This window comes from Carettochelys insculpta, chromosome 22 (assembly GCF_033958435.1).
Source record: "Carettochelys insculpta isolate YL-2023 chromosome 22, ASM3395843v1, whole genome shotgun sequence".
Lineage (NCBI taxonomy): Eukaryota > Metazoa > Chordata > Testudines > Carettochelyidae > Carettochelys > Carettochelys insculpta.
Window position 1 is genome coordinate 5,626,599 of NC_134158.1, and position 15,407 is coordinate 5,642,005.

At 58.8% G+C, this 15,407-nt stretch overlaps 1 protein-coding gene across 1 annotated transcript; it reads right to left on the reverse strand.

The window, feature by feature from the left end:
• Positions 1-1,975: 1,975 nt before the first annotated feature.
• LOC142024856 (E3 ubiquitin-protein ligase TRIM39-like) lies at positions 1,976-14,394 on the reverse strand. Its single transcript, XM_075017144.1, has 6 exons — positions 13,342-14,394; positions 11,759-11,854; positions 9,621-9,851; positions 7,544-7,566; positions 7,343-7,446; positions 1,976-2,925 (listed from the first exon to the last, which is right to left on the reverse strand). Exons 1-6 carry the CDS (start codon positions 13,759-13,761, stop codon positions 2,327-2,329), a joined length of 1,473 nt encoding a protein of 490 aa, XP_074873245.1. The 5' UTR covers positions 13,762-14,394; the 3' UTR covers positions 1,976-2,326.
• Between the last annotated feature and the right edge of the window lie 1,013 nt (positions 14,395-15,407).

Consider the following 15,407-nt stretch of genomic DNA (forward strand, 5'->3'; position numbering starts at 1 on the left):
ACACCACCACGCTGTTTACAATAGACAAAACCTCACTGCTTTGCCTGCTCCCATGAGGCTTGGTTTACAAGGCATTACATATGCACAGCTTTGCATTTTCATGCAAATCATCTTTGAAGGACCATTCCCCAACTCCTTCAGCGGTATTGAACTCCTGCTGCCACATTCCTTACAATAGCATGGACTCTCCACGCACCCCCAACACACACTGAACCTTTTGTTATGTTCTCTCTACCCACTGTTCCCTATTACCCACCCTTGGCTGAGCCCTCCCCCCCCCCACACACACCAAGCCCTAGCTGTGAGGGTGTCACTTCCACCCCCATTCTCATCTGATCAAACCTTGTGACAACATTGCAAGTGAGTGACAATCAGGAACACAGCAACGAAGGGTCCTGTGGCACCTTATAGACTAACAGAAAAGTTTTGAGCATGAGCTTTCGTGAGCACAGACTCACTTCATCAGATGCTGGTCTTGGAAATCTGCAGGGCCAGGTATAAATAAGCCAGAGCAAGGGTGGGGATAACAAGGTTAGCTCAGTCAGCAAGGGTGAGGCTTACTACCAGCAGCTGATCTGGAGGGGTGAACACCAAGGGAGGGGAAGTTGCTTTTGTATGTAGCCAGCCATTCGCAGTCTTGGTTTAAGCATGAGCTGAGGGCGTCGAATTTGCAGATGAATTGTGGCTCAGAAATTTCTCTTTGGAGTCTGGTCCTGAAATTTCTTTGCTGTAGGAAAGCTACTTTTAAGTCTGCTACTGTGTGGCCTGGGAGATTGAAGTGCTCTCCTACGGGTTTTTGTATATTGCCATTTCTGATACCTGATTTGTGTGCGTTTATTCTTTTACGTAGAGACTGTCCAGTTTGTCCGATGTATATAGCAGAGGGGCATTGCTGGCACACGATGGCATAAATTATATTGGTAGATGTGCAGCTGAATGAACCCACGGTGGTGTGGCTGACCTGGTTAGGTCCTGTAATGGTGTTGCTGGTGTAGATATGTGGGCAGAGCTGGCAAGGAGGTTTGTTGCATGGATGTGTTCCAGATCCCCAGGGGAGGACTGTGGGTTGGGTGTGATGTGGGGAGGGGAGAGGCCCCAGGAGGAAGAGCCTCAGAGATAAGAGGTGGTGGGAGAGGAGCCCAGTAAGGGGGAGAGGCCCAGTGGGGAGCCTGGGCACTTAGCACGTTTCCTGCCCTGGGGACTCTCTGCCCGCGGAGGGGGAGCAGCGGCCCCAGGGGCAGAGCTGGGCAGGTGAGAGCACCGGGGCCCTGCTGTGCGTGCAGCCGCTCTGCGCTGCAGCCTCAGATGGTGGGGAGCTGGGAAGGGGCTCAGCAGCTGGGCCAGCTGGTGGGGGGAGGAGTACGAGCCCAGCCCCAGGGCGTGTGACGGGGGCCCAGCTGGGCCATGCAGAACCCACTGGCTCTTCCCGTGGGTTTGCCCCTCCCGTGCGCGGTGACAAAGGGCCCCAGCGCCGGGCGAGGCGGGTGGGAAATAGAGACACTCAGTGGGTCGCTCTCAGGTGTTTATTGCTACAAACTCTTCTCTCTTAATTCCCAAACACGCCCGCAGTGACACAGAGCAGCGACGTTTCCCAAACCAGGACATAACACCCAGGAGTGACGACAGGGAATTTAGCTGCTGCTGCTGCTGCTATTGCACAAACCAGGCAAACGTTCCTGGGGATTGGAGTGAAGAACCCACGAGGATAACCCCATTTCTCAGACACGCTGGGCGGGTGTGTGTCAAACCCGGTGAAATGGGAATGAGACGAGCGCTGGGGATGCACCTGGCGCTGCTGGAGTACAGCAACTGCTCAGTTTTGTCCCCCCGGACGTCACACGGAGATGTCGCAGGGCAGGAACTGGGACAGGAGCGACTCCCCCGACCGGCGCCGTCTGCTGCCCCTGGGCTGGGAGCTGGGCTAGGCCAAGGGCAGCAAACTGCCCTGGGCAGCACCAGGCACTTGGTGTGTGTCTCTATTTCCCACCCGCCTCGCCCGGCGCTGGGGCCCTTTGTCACCGCGCACGGGAGGGGCAAACCCATGGGAAGAGCCAGTGGGTTCTGCACAGTCCAGCTGGGCCCCCGCTCACAGCCCTGGGGCCGCTGCTCCCCCTCCGCGGGCAGAGACTCCCCAGGGCAGGAAATGTGCCAAGTGCCCAGGACCCCCACTGGGCCTCTCCCCTCACTGGGCTCCTCTCCTGCCACCTTTTATCTCAGAAGCTCTTCCTCCTGGGGCCTCTCCCAGCTCACAGGCCTGGGCACTGACGGGGGGGGCAGGCGGGCGATGCCCCTTAGACATCCCCAAGGGAGCAGGGCTGGGGGCTGGTCAGTGCTGGGAGGGGTCAGTCTGTGCCGCGGGGTCACTGCCAGGGACAGAGATTCCCTGCGGCTGCGCTGGGAGGGGGCAGATTGTCAGGGGAGCCGCGTTTGTCCCCCCAGGGTTGAGGCCAGGACAGAAGAAAGGGCGGAGGGGCCCGGAGAAGGTGCGGGTGAAAGTGAAGAGATGGGACCTGTCGGTCACATTGTAAAATGAGACCTCGCCCGCCTCGTAGTGCAGGAAAATCCCCACCCGGCTGGGCCTGGCGCTCACGGGGAGGGGGGTCGGGCGGGAGGTGAGGGCCTTGTATCCCCCGTCCCTCAGCCACACGGCCCAGTATCCATCCTCAGGGGTGAGTGTGACCTTCCCCTTCCTGCGCACAGATTCCCTGCACACCCCCAGGTACCACCCAGTCTTGTCTCCCACCTCCACCTCCCAGTAACTCCTCCCGCCCGTGAGCCGCTCCGCGCCCAGCACACAGGGACAAGGATCAAATCTCTCAGGGTTCTGGGGCAGATCCTGGCGGGTGTCTCCGCGTCTCACACGTTTCCCATCCTCAGACAGGACGAGTTGGGGATGAGCCGTGTCTGGATCCAGAGTGACGTCCACTGGGGAGAGTCACAGAGTCAGTGCGGGGGCAGGGCTGGTCCCTGGGCTCAGAGGGAAATGAACCTGCGCCCCAGTGATCACTCTGGGGGTGTTGTCTGAGGAGGGGTCAGGGCCCCTCTGCCTGTGAGGAGACACTGACGGGGAAGGGCAGGGGGAGCAGGGGAGGGGCAGGTGATGCGTGAAGGGGGAGGGGGATGGGTGACATGATGGCAATGGGGGGCTGAGGACCAGACCCCTAAGCCCTGAGACGGATGACGGGAGGTACCGGGGGCTGCAGAGGGTGAGGGACGGGGCAGGCACCACAGTGGGGCAGGAAGGGTGGGGCTGAGGGGTGTGAGGTGATGGGGAGCTCCCATGGGGCAGGGGACCAAGGGGGGGGACAGGTGATGGGTGGGTGGCTGGGGGGTGGGGCAGGTGCCAGTGCCACGGGGGGCAGAGAATGGGCAGCCCCAGGGCACAGAGTGAGGCAGGCGCCCAGGGGCCGAGGGACTGGCCGGGGCAGGGCAGCCCCAGTGGGGGGAGGAGGGAAGGAGGAGGCGGGAGCCAGGTGCTGCAGGGGGGAGGGGAGGCAGAACGGGGCGATGGGAGGGGCAGCGCTCGGGTGATTAAGGGGCAGGACGAAGGGCAGCTCCAGGCCCAGACAGGAGTGAGGGGCTGGGCTGGGGCCAATAACGGGAGCTGAGGGGATTAGGTGGCCCAGGGCCCAAGGGGAGGGCAGGAGCCGGGCTGGACTCTGGGGCACAGAGCAGGGTGGGGAGGGGCAACACCCAAGCACATGGTGGGTGACCAGGGGCAGGAGGAGGAGGAGGCACCAGGGGGAGGGGGCAGGGGGGAGGGGGCAGGGGAAGGAGACAAAGGGGATGAGAAGTGGGGAAGGTACCATGGGGTGGGGGAGGGGGAGGAGTGAGGCAGATCTCAGGAGACACCAGGGCAGTGAGGGGAGGGGCAGTTATTGAGGGGAGAGAGGCACGAGGGGAGGGTGCCAGGAAGGGGGAGGGGAGGGGCAATAAGCAGGAGGGATGGGGATGGGTGGGGCAAAGGGGCAGCTGCAAGGAGGGCAGAGGGGGAGGGGCAGCACCAGGGGGCCGAGGGGGACAGAGAACAGGGGAGCAGGGGGGGCAGGAAGTGGGTTGAGGGGAAGGACAGGCCCTAGGCAGCCAGATAGGTGAGGGGATGTGGGCACCAGGGGGCAGAGGAGCAGTGAACAGAGGGGCTGGCACCAGGGGACCAGAGGGGGAGGGGTGCAGGTGTCAGGGAGGTGGGAGGGGAGGGGAGGGGAACAGGACAGAAGCAGGGGTGAGGGGAGTGACAGGCAGCAGTGGTGGGGGGAAGAGGGGAGGGGCTTATGCTTCGGGGAGATGAGGGGCCAGGGCAGGAGGAGGAAGGGGAACAGGACGGCACCGGGGGCAGGGTGGGGGAGGGGAGATGTGGTCTCTCTGGGGGAAGGGGAAGGGAAGGGGCAGTTCTGGGCATTGGGGGCAAGAGAAGCACAAGGGTGGGGGTGAAGGTCGGGGGCAGAGGGGGCAGCAGATGGGTGGCAGCAATGGGACGGGGAGGGGCAGGTGCCCGGAACAGAAGAGGGGGCAGAGGGGAGAGGCAATGGGGGCAAGAGGCCAGAGGGGAGAGAAGGGAAAGGGAGGGGCAGGTTCCCACAGGGATTTCCATAGATCCCCCCCACCTCCGAGAAGATCCCCCCCTGCCCAGTCCGAGGCAGCGCTGCCTGGTCAGTGGCGGGCTGGAAACGTGAATGGAAATTGGCTGGGTCAGAGCCTGTCACAGAGCAGCAGAAAACCCTTGTGCCGGGGACGCAGACAGGGCAGGCGTAGGACCCAGAGGGGCTCCCACCCGGATGGTGTCTGTGACGGTGTCGGGCGGTTGGGTGGGTGCATCGGTCGACCTGCCCCTGGCAGACGATGGGGGTGAGCAGGGGGGAGGGAGCTCTCCCCTCACCGCTCCTGAGGAGCCCGGCCTGGGGGAGGCTCCAGGCCCAGACTGTCCATCCAGGAACCCTCCTGCCCTGCTGGGACCCAGCACATGGAGCTGTGCTGCCAGGGAGCCAGTCTGGCTGGTGCTGGGTCACACATCGCTGCGGTACTGCTGGGGGTCAGGAAATGTCGTTCCCCTTGCGGTGTGGGTAAAGGGCAGCAGAGCTGTACTGAGCCGGCCTGAGCAAGGGGACCCCTCAGCGCTAATCTGTGCTGGGGCCGGCCAGGCTGAGCCCCGGCGTCTCTGGGCCTGGCCCTGCAGTGAGGAAAGTAACAGACTTGCTGGATCCCCAGAACCTCTACCACTGCAAAGGGAGCCCTGGTCGCCCCACTGAGCTGCACCCCCGCAGCAGGAGGGGTGGGTGCCTAGTGAAGAGAGAGATGGGGGGGAGGGTGTTTTGCTGACGCTCACAGGCACTGTCTGACCTGCCCCTCACTTACTCAGAAGTAAAGAGACTTCGAAGTTGCCCAGGCACTTTGAAGTATCAGTGGGTTAGTGGGTTAGTTTAACACTTCGAAGTTGCCATGGGGAGAATTAGCTTAATGAAGTGCTGCATATGCACTGCTGCACTTCATTAATAATCTCACCACACCCTACTTACCACGCTACCTTCGAAGTAGGGAGCTAGTGGAGACACAGCCCGAGAGTAGTTATTAACAGGTCACAGTCATGCGGGAAGGGCATAACAAGTGGGGTCCTGCAAGGGTCAGTTTTAGGGCCAGGGCTGTTCAATATATTCATCAACTATTTCAGTTTTGGCATAGAGAGTGCGCTTGCTAAGTCTGTAGATCACACCAAGCTGGGAGGGCTGGGAACAGCTTTGGAGGACAGGCACAGAGTTCCAAATGAGCTCAACAAACCAGAGAAACGGTCTGAGGAAAATAGGATGACGCTGAATAAGGACAAATGCAAAGTGCTCCACTTAGTGAGGAACAATCAGTTTTGCGCTTACAAACCGGGAAGAGACTCCCTAGCAAGGAGCACTGCAGAAAGGGTTCCAGGGTCAGAGTGGACCACAAGCTGAGTCAACAGTGTGAGGCTGCTGCAAAAAAAGCCAACAGGATCCTGGGATGTATTAACAGGAGAGTTGTGAGCAAGACACGAGAGTCGCTCTTCTGCTCTGCTCTGCGCTGATTAGGCTTCAGCTGGAGCACTGTGTCTGGCTCTGGGCACCATGTTTTAGGAAAGATGTGGGGAAATTCGAGATGGTCCAGAGAAGAGCAACTAAACTGATGGAAGCTCTAGAAAACGTGGCCTCTGAGAGAAGAGGAGAAGAACTGGGTTCGTTTGGTTGGAAAAGAGACGGCTGAGAGGGGACATGACAGCAGCTTTCAAGTATTTAAAAGCAGGTTACAAGGAGGAGAGAGAAAAATAGGTTGGAGGAGGTTCAGGCTGGACATTAGGAAAAGCTTTTCGCCGGGTGGTTAAACACTGGAATGAATTGCCGAGGCCAGTTGCCGAATCTCCCTGGGTTGGAGCTATTTCAGAGCAGGCTGGATAACTATCCAGCAGGGATGATCTAGACGGTGCTGGGTCCCGCCGTGAGGGCAGGGGACTGGACTCGATGACCCCTCGAGGGCCCTTCCAGTTCCATTGGTCATGGGACAGCCCTGCATTTAGGTCTCAGACGGGCGTCCCACCCCCTGCTGAACTACCCTGCCCTGCCCAGCGCAGAGACTTCTGCACTCAGCTGCAGTTCCGCCGTTAGCAGGGAGCTGCTGCACCGCCCAGGGAACGGCCACTCAGCTGTGGGGAGAAGAAACCAGGTGCCAGACAGCGCGTGCAGCGCTACTGACTGGCCGGCAGCAGGAGGAGCAGCCAGCCCAGCCCAGAGGCCCTACCAGGGTGTGTTGGGGGCACCGTCACCCCACCCATGTCCAGCCTCTCACCTGACCATAGGAGCAGCTGGGGGATGTGTGAGATTTGTTGTGTAACTTCCGGCTGGCTGGAGGGGCTGGCAGGGGGACTTTGGGGCTGGCTTGGTGTGCCTGACTGAGAAGGAAACCCCAGGCTGGCCTGGCTGGAAGCAGTTTGTCTGGGATTGGTTCTCTCGGCTGTGTCTGAGAAACCCCCTCAATATTACAGGCCCCACAGCGCAGCCCTCGCCCTGCGCCAGGAGAGGGGCACAGACACATCCTCCATTACCAGTCTGTGCAGCACCCAGCACACTGGGCCCAGTCTAGGCCTTGCAGCACCTGCTCAGCCAGGGAGAGATCAGGACGTCAGCGTCGCGAGGCCTGGAGAGATACCTGGGCAAGTGCCAGCAGGTGGGTGTGAACAGCCGGCAAACTCCCCAGCACTCAGTGCGTCAGCCTCCAGCCCTCACACAGCTCCCAACCTGCCAGCTGGGTCCACGTGTGCCCTGGGCCCCAGGCTCCCTCCAGACCCCCAGGCACCGAACAGCTGAACCTCCCAGCAGCATCCGCTCACCTGCAAACCTTCTCAGCGCTTCCGTCACGTCCAGACAAACGCGATACGTGTTCTTCAGGTCGGTCCACACGGCTTCTGGTTCCTGCAGTTTGGTACTTTCACTCCTGGGAAGAAAACATCCCGTCTTCACTCCGCTGCTCTGTGCACATCACCGCAGAGCCGCCGCCCCGTGCGTAGGAAGGAGGGACGTGGGGAACATACCTCCTCAGTGCGCTTCTCACATCCTGGCAGGGGAAAGAGACCCAGAGTTCTGAGTTAGAACCACGTGTAAAACCAGCGACTGCAGCTAGAACTCAGGCAGTAGAGCCAGTGTGCTCCCAGCTAGGAAATGAACCTCCCCTCTGGCCTTTACTGGTTTGGGGTCAAATCTCTCCTGGCCGCGTTTCCCAAACCGTGTTTCATGGAACACTGATGTTCCACGCAACGTGACTAGGTGTTCCCTGGAGAAATGTCGATTCTGGTGAGACTTTTCCTTCTCAAATGTCAACTAACTAATGACGTGTGTATCTAAAATACTGAGGTGTTTGAATAGCATTGAGATTGTTGGCACAGTAATGTTTATAACACACTCGTAACAGTGACGTCGTTATGTAACGCATGCCCAAGCAGAAATGCAAAAACCCTCTTCTCATTAAAAGCCTGTCACGTGTCCTTTTTTGTTTCCAGTAGTTGATGTCAGTGTAAGAGAAATTTAAGGGCACAGATCTCCCCCGGGGCCCTGTCCCATCACCGCATGTCTCGGAATCGGGATTTGTAAAACACATCCGGCCCTCTGCTCTGGGTCGGGGTGAATAAAATACAGCCCACAGGCTGAATGTGGCCCTTCAAGCCGTCAGGTCTGGCCCACAAGAGCCTCCCTCAGGCTCCCTGCCAGCCCCGCCCCCCATCTGTGCTCAGAGCAGCTGGCTGAACACTGCCAGGCCGGAGAGGGGGGCTTCATCAAACTTCCCCAGCAAAGTATTCAGCCAATGGGAGGTGCCTGTCTGCAGGACTGGAGGCGGCAAATGACTCCTCCCGCCTCCGGAGTCACTGTGTTCAGAGTCAGCCACACACGGCCCCTGCAACCAGTACAGGGCCATGGAAAGAAGGGGCCCTGGCTGAGGAACCAGCTGGGCTGCTGGCTGGGAGCCACGCAAGGATGCGTCTCTTGGCAGAGCCTGCCTGTGGCACCCCAGCTGCTGCCAACCCTCTGCTCCCCACCCGCACCCCTACACCATGTAACCCAACCCTTACACACCTCTGTGCCCATAACCCCACACAGTTCTTACACCCGATGGGATGGAGTGGGGGGTGCATGTGAGACGCAGGCTGGATGGGTGTGAGACAAGCAGAGCAGCTCCCAGCGACTAAGGATGACCCTGGGGCTGTAACCTAGGCTGGCAGGTAACACCTCTGCCCTGAACAAAGAGCAGGGAGGACCCGAGCTGGGTTTGAATCAGAGGCGGCAGTTAGACGCTGGGGGAAGAGAGAGTTGGAAGGCAGCCAGCCCGGTGATGGGGGAAGCTCCACCCCAGAGGGGCACCCCTCCAGCTCCTCTCCCCAGGACAGGTTGGAATGACTGTTTCTGACGGCTGTACTGACACCTCTGTGCTGACCAGTGCCTCTGTCGCCTAATGAACCTCCTGTTCTACCTGCTGAGTGAGAGTCACACCTGCCTGTGGATGGGGTGCAGTGCCTGGGGACCCCTGAACCCCATCACACCCCCATCTCCAGCCATCAGTCACAACCCAAACCCTCTGCACCCCTGTGCCCATAACCCCTCTCTGTCCTTACACCCGCATCTGCCGCCCCCACTCATAACCCAAACTCCTGAACACCTGACCCAGGTCGCACACCCTTCTCCACCCATGCCCCTGACCTGGGTCACACCCCTCCTTCACCTAAACTCCCTCCCAGATCCAACAACCCCTGCTGCTCCCACTCCCTTACCCCAAGCTCCCTTGTGCGCCCAGCCTACGCCCCACCCCCGGCACCTCCTCTCCATTAACAGCATGGAAGAGCGCAGCCCTCAGCCACTTACAAACTCCTGCAGTGGCCCCATTCAAAGCTATTGCCTGTCCCCGATCTGGAGTCAGAGCAAGGAGGGGCCGAGCCTGTTATCACTTCAGCTCAACCGCTCCATCGCCCCAGCCCTGGACCTGCGCGATCAGATCCCCTCTCGCACCCCTGCGATGCTCACAACAGATGGAGCCCTCGGCCTCAGCGCCTGTTTGTCAGTGACCCGCAGGACGGGCCGAGCCGCAGCGCTGGAGGGTGGAGAATTCCGAGGCTCTCTCACCTGCAGCAGCTCAGCAGCCGGCTGCCGACACTTCTCCTCCAGCTCTGTGATGAGCCGCTGCAGAGAGGCGCTTTGCTGGGAGAGTTTGGCGACGTTTGCCTGCAGCCTCTGCAGAGCCTCCCTCTCCTCCCGCGCCAGTCGCTGCAGCAGCAGCTGCTCCTCCTCTCTCAGCAGCCTGTGCAGTTTGCTAAACTCACCCGCAATCGTCTCCCGCTTCTGCTGCGCTGTCGCCTGCAGAGAGAACAGCAGGAGGGGCGGAGAGAACACGGGAGCCAGACGCTGAGCGACGCAGGCTGCGCCGGGCAGGGACAAGCCCGGCAGTGCGGCGGAGTTAGGACGGTTACTGCTGTGGGTACGGACCAGACAGGGGCTGGCTGAGGGCAGAGTTCACGGGGTCAGTTCCACAGCGGGGTTGTCCGGGGTCTGTAAAGCCGCAGTACGTTATTGCGGGGGCAGGGGAGGGACCCAGCAGAGTGGGGAGAAATGGAGGGAAGAGGAGAGATTTACGGGGGGCTGCACAGGGGTCTGGGGGGGATCTGGGTGCCCAGCGCTGGGCGCTCCCACACTCAGGCTCGCCAGCCGGGGGGGAAGGGGTTAAACAGGGCAGTTGCTCCTGGACCCAGCATGTCACAGGGGCCTGGAGCTCCAGCCACCACAGCCGCCAAGGCAGCAATGGAGTTGGCCTGAGCTCCAGACCCCTTCCAAATGCTGTGGAGCGCAGTGGTGCGGCTCCTCACGCGGCTCTGGGACTGGGACTGAACGCTCTAAGCCCCGCCCCTTCTGCCCTTGGCCCCGCCCCTTCTGCCCTTGGCCCCGCCCCCTCAGAGGGGCAGGGTGCCAGGCCCCCCCATCTAGTCCCCAGACCACAGTGGGTGTTGGCACCGCTGCACACGCCCGGGGAGCCCCTGCATCAGGAGGACCACATGGAGATGGACCTATCGCACAGAACGGGAAGGGACCTCGAGAGCTCATGGAGTCCAGTCCCCATCCTCACGCCAGGACCAAGCACCAGCCCAGGGTGCGGGTGATGCTCCTTCCCTGACAAACCTGCCCAGCCCTGTGATGTTCCACACTGAGGGGCAGGTGCCAACAGCCCTTTGGGTGCCAGCCTGGGGCTCTCGTGGGGGTTGGGCTCCCAGCATATTGTCCGTGCTGGCCGTGGCCTCACCCAGCCTGGCCAAGTGTCCCGTGCCCAGTGCCCAGCCAGTGTCTGCCTCACCCGGCCTGTGCTGCTGAACCAGCACAGACATTTCCCCCAGGGGGCCGTCCCCTGGCTACCGACGAGCTCAGGGCAGGTCACGGGCACAGCAGCAGGTGCCGGGACGAGGTGCCCACCCGAGGGCAGCAGAGGCTGTGAAGTGGCTGCGCTCTGCCCGGCTGTACAGGACCGGGCCTGGCTCTGCTGGCTCAGGGCGTGCCCCTGCCATGGAGGCGTGACCGTAGCACCTGCAGACACGTCCCCCCGAGCTCTGATCTGGCCGGCTCAGGTGCTGGGAGCAACGACACTGCAGCAGCAGGGGCTGGACAAGCCCACCCAGGCCCCGGGGCAATGGCGGGTGCCCATCCCCAGCTGGCTGGTGGGGCCGGGCAGACGCAGCCGTGGGGCGGATTCCCCACAGAGCTCCACACCCGCCCCAGTTCCACAGGCACAAGAGCTCAGCCCCCAGCTCAGCCGCTGAGAGAGGTCGGAGCTCACCCCCGGGGGACCCCTCTGCTCAGTGCCCAGCTCCAGTGCCGGACGCGGGGGTGGGGCAGACAAGCTGCAGGGACTTTGGGTGGGGGAGGGAACAGCCCTTCTCCTCCAGGCTGCAGAGACACAGGGGAGCAATTTCACGAGGGTCGGACGCCTGTCGGCTGCAGGCGGAAAACAGGATCCGTGTGACAGTGAAACGCTGCAGCCGCCCCTGAGAACGCGCCCCCGGGGTAGAGCACAGGGTGAGTGTGCACCACCGCAGACGGGCCAGGAACGGGCTGTGCCCAGATCCCCCAGAGACACAGCCCGGTCCTGCCTCCAGCACGCCTGGGTCACGGGCTCAGCAACTGGAGCAGGTTCCTCGCCTCGTGCTGGAGCTGCACAGCCTCTGCCCCTGGGAACGCTGCAGGGGGAGGGCTCAGGGCAGAGGAACCCAGACACCCACCTGCCACGCTGCGGTTTTCTTCTCCTCTTCGGACGTCAGCGCCAGGGCCTGCGCCAGCTGCTTCCTGAGAGGGCCCAGGGCTCCCTGGAGCTTCTCCTGCAGGGGCATCGCGTGTGATAAACAGCCGTTAGTCTCACAGACCTATTTATTAGGTAACGAGCTTTTGTGGGTAAGAGCCACTTCTTCACATTTGGAGCAGAAATGAGACTATAGATGTCGATATCTCAGCATTTTCCAAACTACTTTGGCCATTGAACACCTTTGGGTTTGGAATATATTGAAGGAACACAGAGATGCTGGTTGGGAGGTGGGAAGGGGAGGGAGTTTCAAACCAAAAAACTGCTGCACATAATGCTGAAAAGTTCATTTCAAAGAGTTAGGGTTTTTTAGATGTCTTTCAGTTTCCAAAGACCAAATAAGAAGAAGAGAAAATCCCCTCAATAAGCAGCCAATGTCCTGGTAGGACAGGAAGCAACCCTGGAATTAAGTGTAAAAATAATGCACAAACCTAAAGAAACCATCAATAGAACAGCTGAAAGAAAGATGGTGAGTGTCCTTTTTTTGGACAAAAATGGAAAAGACAACAGTGTTCAAAAAAGGCCTGTCTTCCCTTCAAGCTTAAAAATATTTTTATGCAAAAGAAACACAAAACAAATCAGGAAAGGGAAATATTTTTTAATTTTGTGTTTTTATAAATTATTATTTTTACGAAAAGGTTCTGGACAATAAAATCAGTAACATTTGACAGGTTTTTTCATGGGACGAGTGTTCTTGCCTCTCTTTTTCAGCACAAATTGCATAATAACTCTATTATTATGAATGTTATTAATATATCTAACCTATATCTCAATACTATTCAAACACCTGAGTATTTCTGAATCACACATCATTTCTAATGTCATATTTCACAGGGAAAACTCTCGCTGGCATTGACATTTTCACAGAGCGCCAATCACGTCACGTGGAACCCCAGTGGTCCCCAGAACACTGATTGGCAAATGCCTCTTCTCTCAGCAGGGCGTCACACTGGCAATGCTGGGGCAAAAAAGGTCTGGGTCTTCTCCCAATGCGCCCAGGGCTCACCCCTCTGCCCACAGCCCCAGTGTTCACCCTTCTGGTAACCACCCCACTGCCCACAGCCCCAGTGCTCACCCCTCTGGTAACCACCCCACTGCCCACAGCCCCAGTGCTCACCCCACTGCCCACAGCCCCAGTGCTCACCCCTCTGCCCACAGCCCCAGTGTTCACCCCTCTGGTAACCACCCCACTGCCCACAGCCCCAGTGCTCACCCCTCTGCCCACAGGCCCAGTGCTCACCCCTCTGGCAACCACCCCTCTGCCCACAGCCCCAGTGCTCACCCCTCTGCACACAGCCCCAGTGCTCACCCCTCTGGTAACCACCCCACTGCCCACAGCCCCAGTGATCTCCCCTCAGGTAACCAGCCCCTCTGGAAACCAGCCCCCTTTCATTCAGCTACCTATCTGGAACCAGCCAGCTGTGAATGGCCATCCTTGTGCTCAGGAGGGGAATAAACCTGGGTCCTGCTGGGATGTAATGAAGCAAAGTGTAGAGCATTTCCTACCTTGTACTCCTGGGCAGCCTCCTCGATGGGAACCACCGAGTGGGACTTGTGCTCCCGGGATTTCTCGCACACCAAGCAAATGGCTTCTCCATCCTCCTCACAGAAGAGTTTGAGGCGTTCCTCATGTCTCTCGCACTGACCCTCCTTTGGCCCCTTCCCTGCCTTTAGCTCCAGCTCCCTGAGCTTTTCGACGATGTTGTGCAGCTGGGTGTTGGGCTTGAACTCCCCTGTCTGGAAGGGGGCTCGGCACTGGGGACAGGGCAGGCGTCTCTCTGGGCCCCTTTCCTCACAGTACCGGGTGAGGCAGGCTTGGCAGTAGTTGTGCCCACAGGCTATGGTCACTGGCTGGGTCAGGTACCCCAGGCAGATGGAGCAAATGGTATCGTTTCCTATGTCCCCTGCAGTAGATGTAGAGGCCATGGCCGTCAGGGGAGTTTCTGTCCTCCTGGCCTGTTGCTCTGCCAGTGGCGGCTTGTGCTGACGCTGACGGAGAAGTGGAGGAAGAGGAGGAGGCAGGAGGGAAATGTGAAAGTGGAACTGAACACGGGGCAGGACAGAGGAAGCGGGAGGGACATAGAACAGGAATGGTGTGGGGAGATGACAGGGTGGGGAAGCAGAGGAAATGGAGAAGGGGGGAGAATAGGATCACATCTGAGCTCTCTCATGGTGGAAGCCAGGAAGACTCAGCCTATCCCCTGCTCCACCGGCAGCTGTGTGTGTCCAGCCACCCACACTGAGCTCAGCCCCCATCTCTGCAGCTGGAGCTACTGACCTGTCAGTCTGTAAGAGGCGGAGCTGCAAAGACTCAAACTCTCAGATCGGGCACCAAGGGGATGTAACTCGCTCTCCCCAGGGTCACTAGTGCACTGAGGGGCTCTTGGCTCTTTCGGGAGAGGAGGGGGTCACAGCGCTCATGTAGACAGGCAGGCAAGACTACAGGTGCTTTGGAAATGTCTGTACAGATCAATGCCACAGAGCACTAAGGACTCAAACCCCCTCCTGTTCTGAACCTGACATAAAGGAAGGCCTGTAAAGGGTTAACCCTTAGAGAGGTCTCTGTGGGGAGCAGCCAGGTGAGCCAGTGGGGAAAAAGGGGGATATTGGAAGTGAAGCGGTGGCCTGCTGAGAAAGGGTCTTTCTGCTGGGCTGAAGTCGAGACTCAGACAAGATGCTTAAGCAGGATGAATGACTCCAGTAAATATCCTGGCCATCTCCCAAGCAGAGCATGGACGTGTGAGTAGAGAGGAAATGTTTAGTTAGGTGTGATCAGGTTATTTTAAATTCAGTTTGCTATGGGACTTTCCAGGCTGGTTGATGTTGTTTTCCCCTGTGCACTGCAACTTCTAATCTGAATCCCAGAGAAGTAATTCTCTGTGCAACAACCAGAATGTTTTGAATTGTTGTCTTATATCCAGCAACCAAGGATGCTTATTTACTTCCTTGGCATTTTTTCCATCGTTTGTTTGGTGAATAAATTAGGGGGTTTTAAGGCAATGATTTCAATTCTGTTCCATAGAGGAGCGTCTGTTTGTATGCTGCCCGAAGTGAGGTCAGCTATCAGATTACAGCCCATTTCTTCTGTTCCCAAGGTATCTCTTAAGGAAAGGGGAAAGCTTGGGGTTACTCCACAGGGTAATATCCAAGCATGCCTTCCTGGGTTTTAAGGGGGACTTTTCACTGGGTGGTGGCGGCAATTATCCCCCTTCCCCCTGCCCCAGGGTCAAGGAATCTGTGAGCTTGGGGAGCTTTTTAAGCAGCCTATAAAAGCAAGGTATTTTGAAAGTTTTGCAAGCCCCCACTTACTGCCCTCAGCATGTCAGAGTAGGGAGGCAGCCCTGACAGACCCTCTTTGCTCCCTATGGCAGGTTTTGTCCAAGTCCCTCTCTCCTTTTGAGAGTGTAAACCAGAGAGTGTTTAGTCCTTGAGCTCTGACTAGCAAGCAATGAAGGCTCCCTGCAGGCCTGCACTGCAGCTCAGGCTTTCTTTGCACGATTACATGCCAGGCTACCATATGTGACCTTTCTAAAAAGAGGATATGCTTGAGAGGGAGTGTATCTGTATCAGTA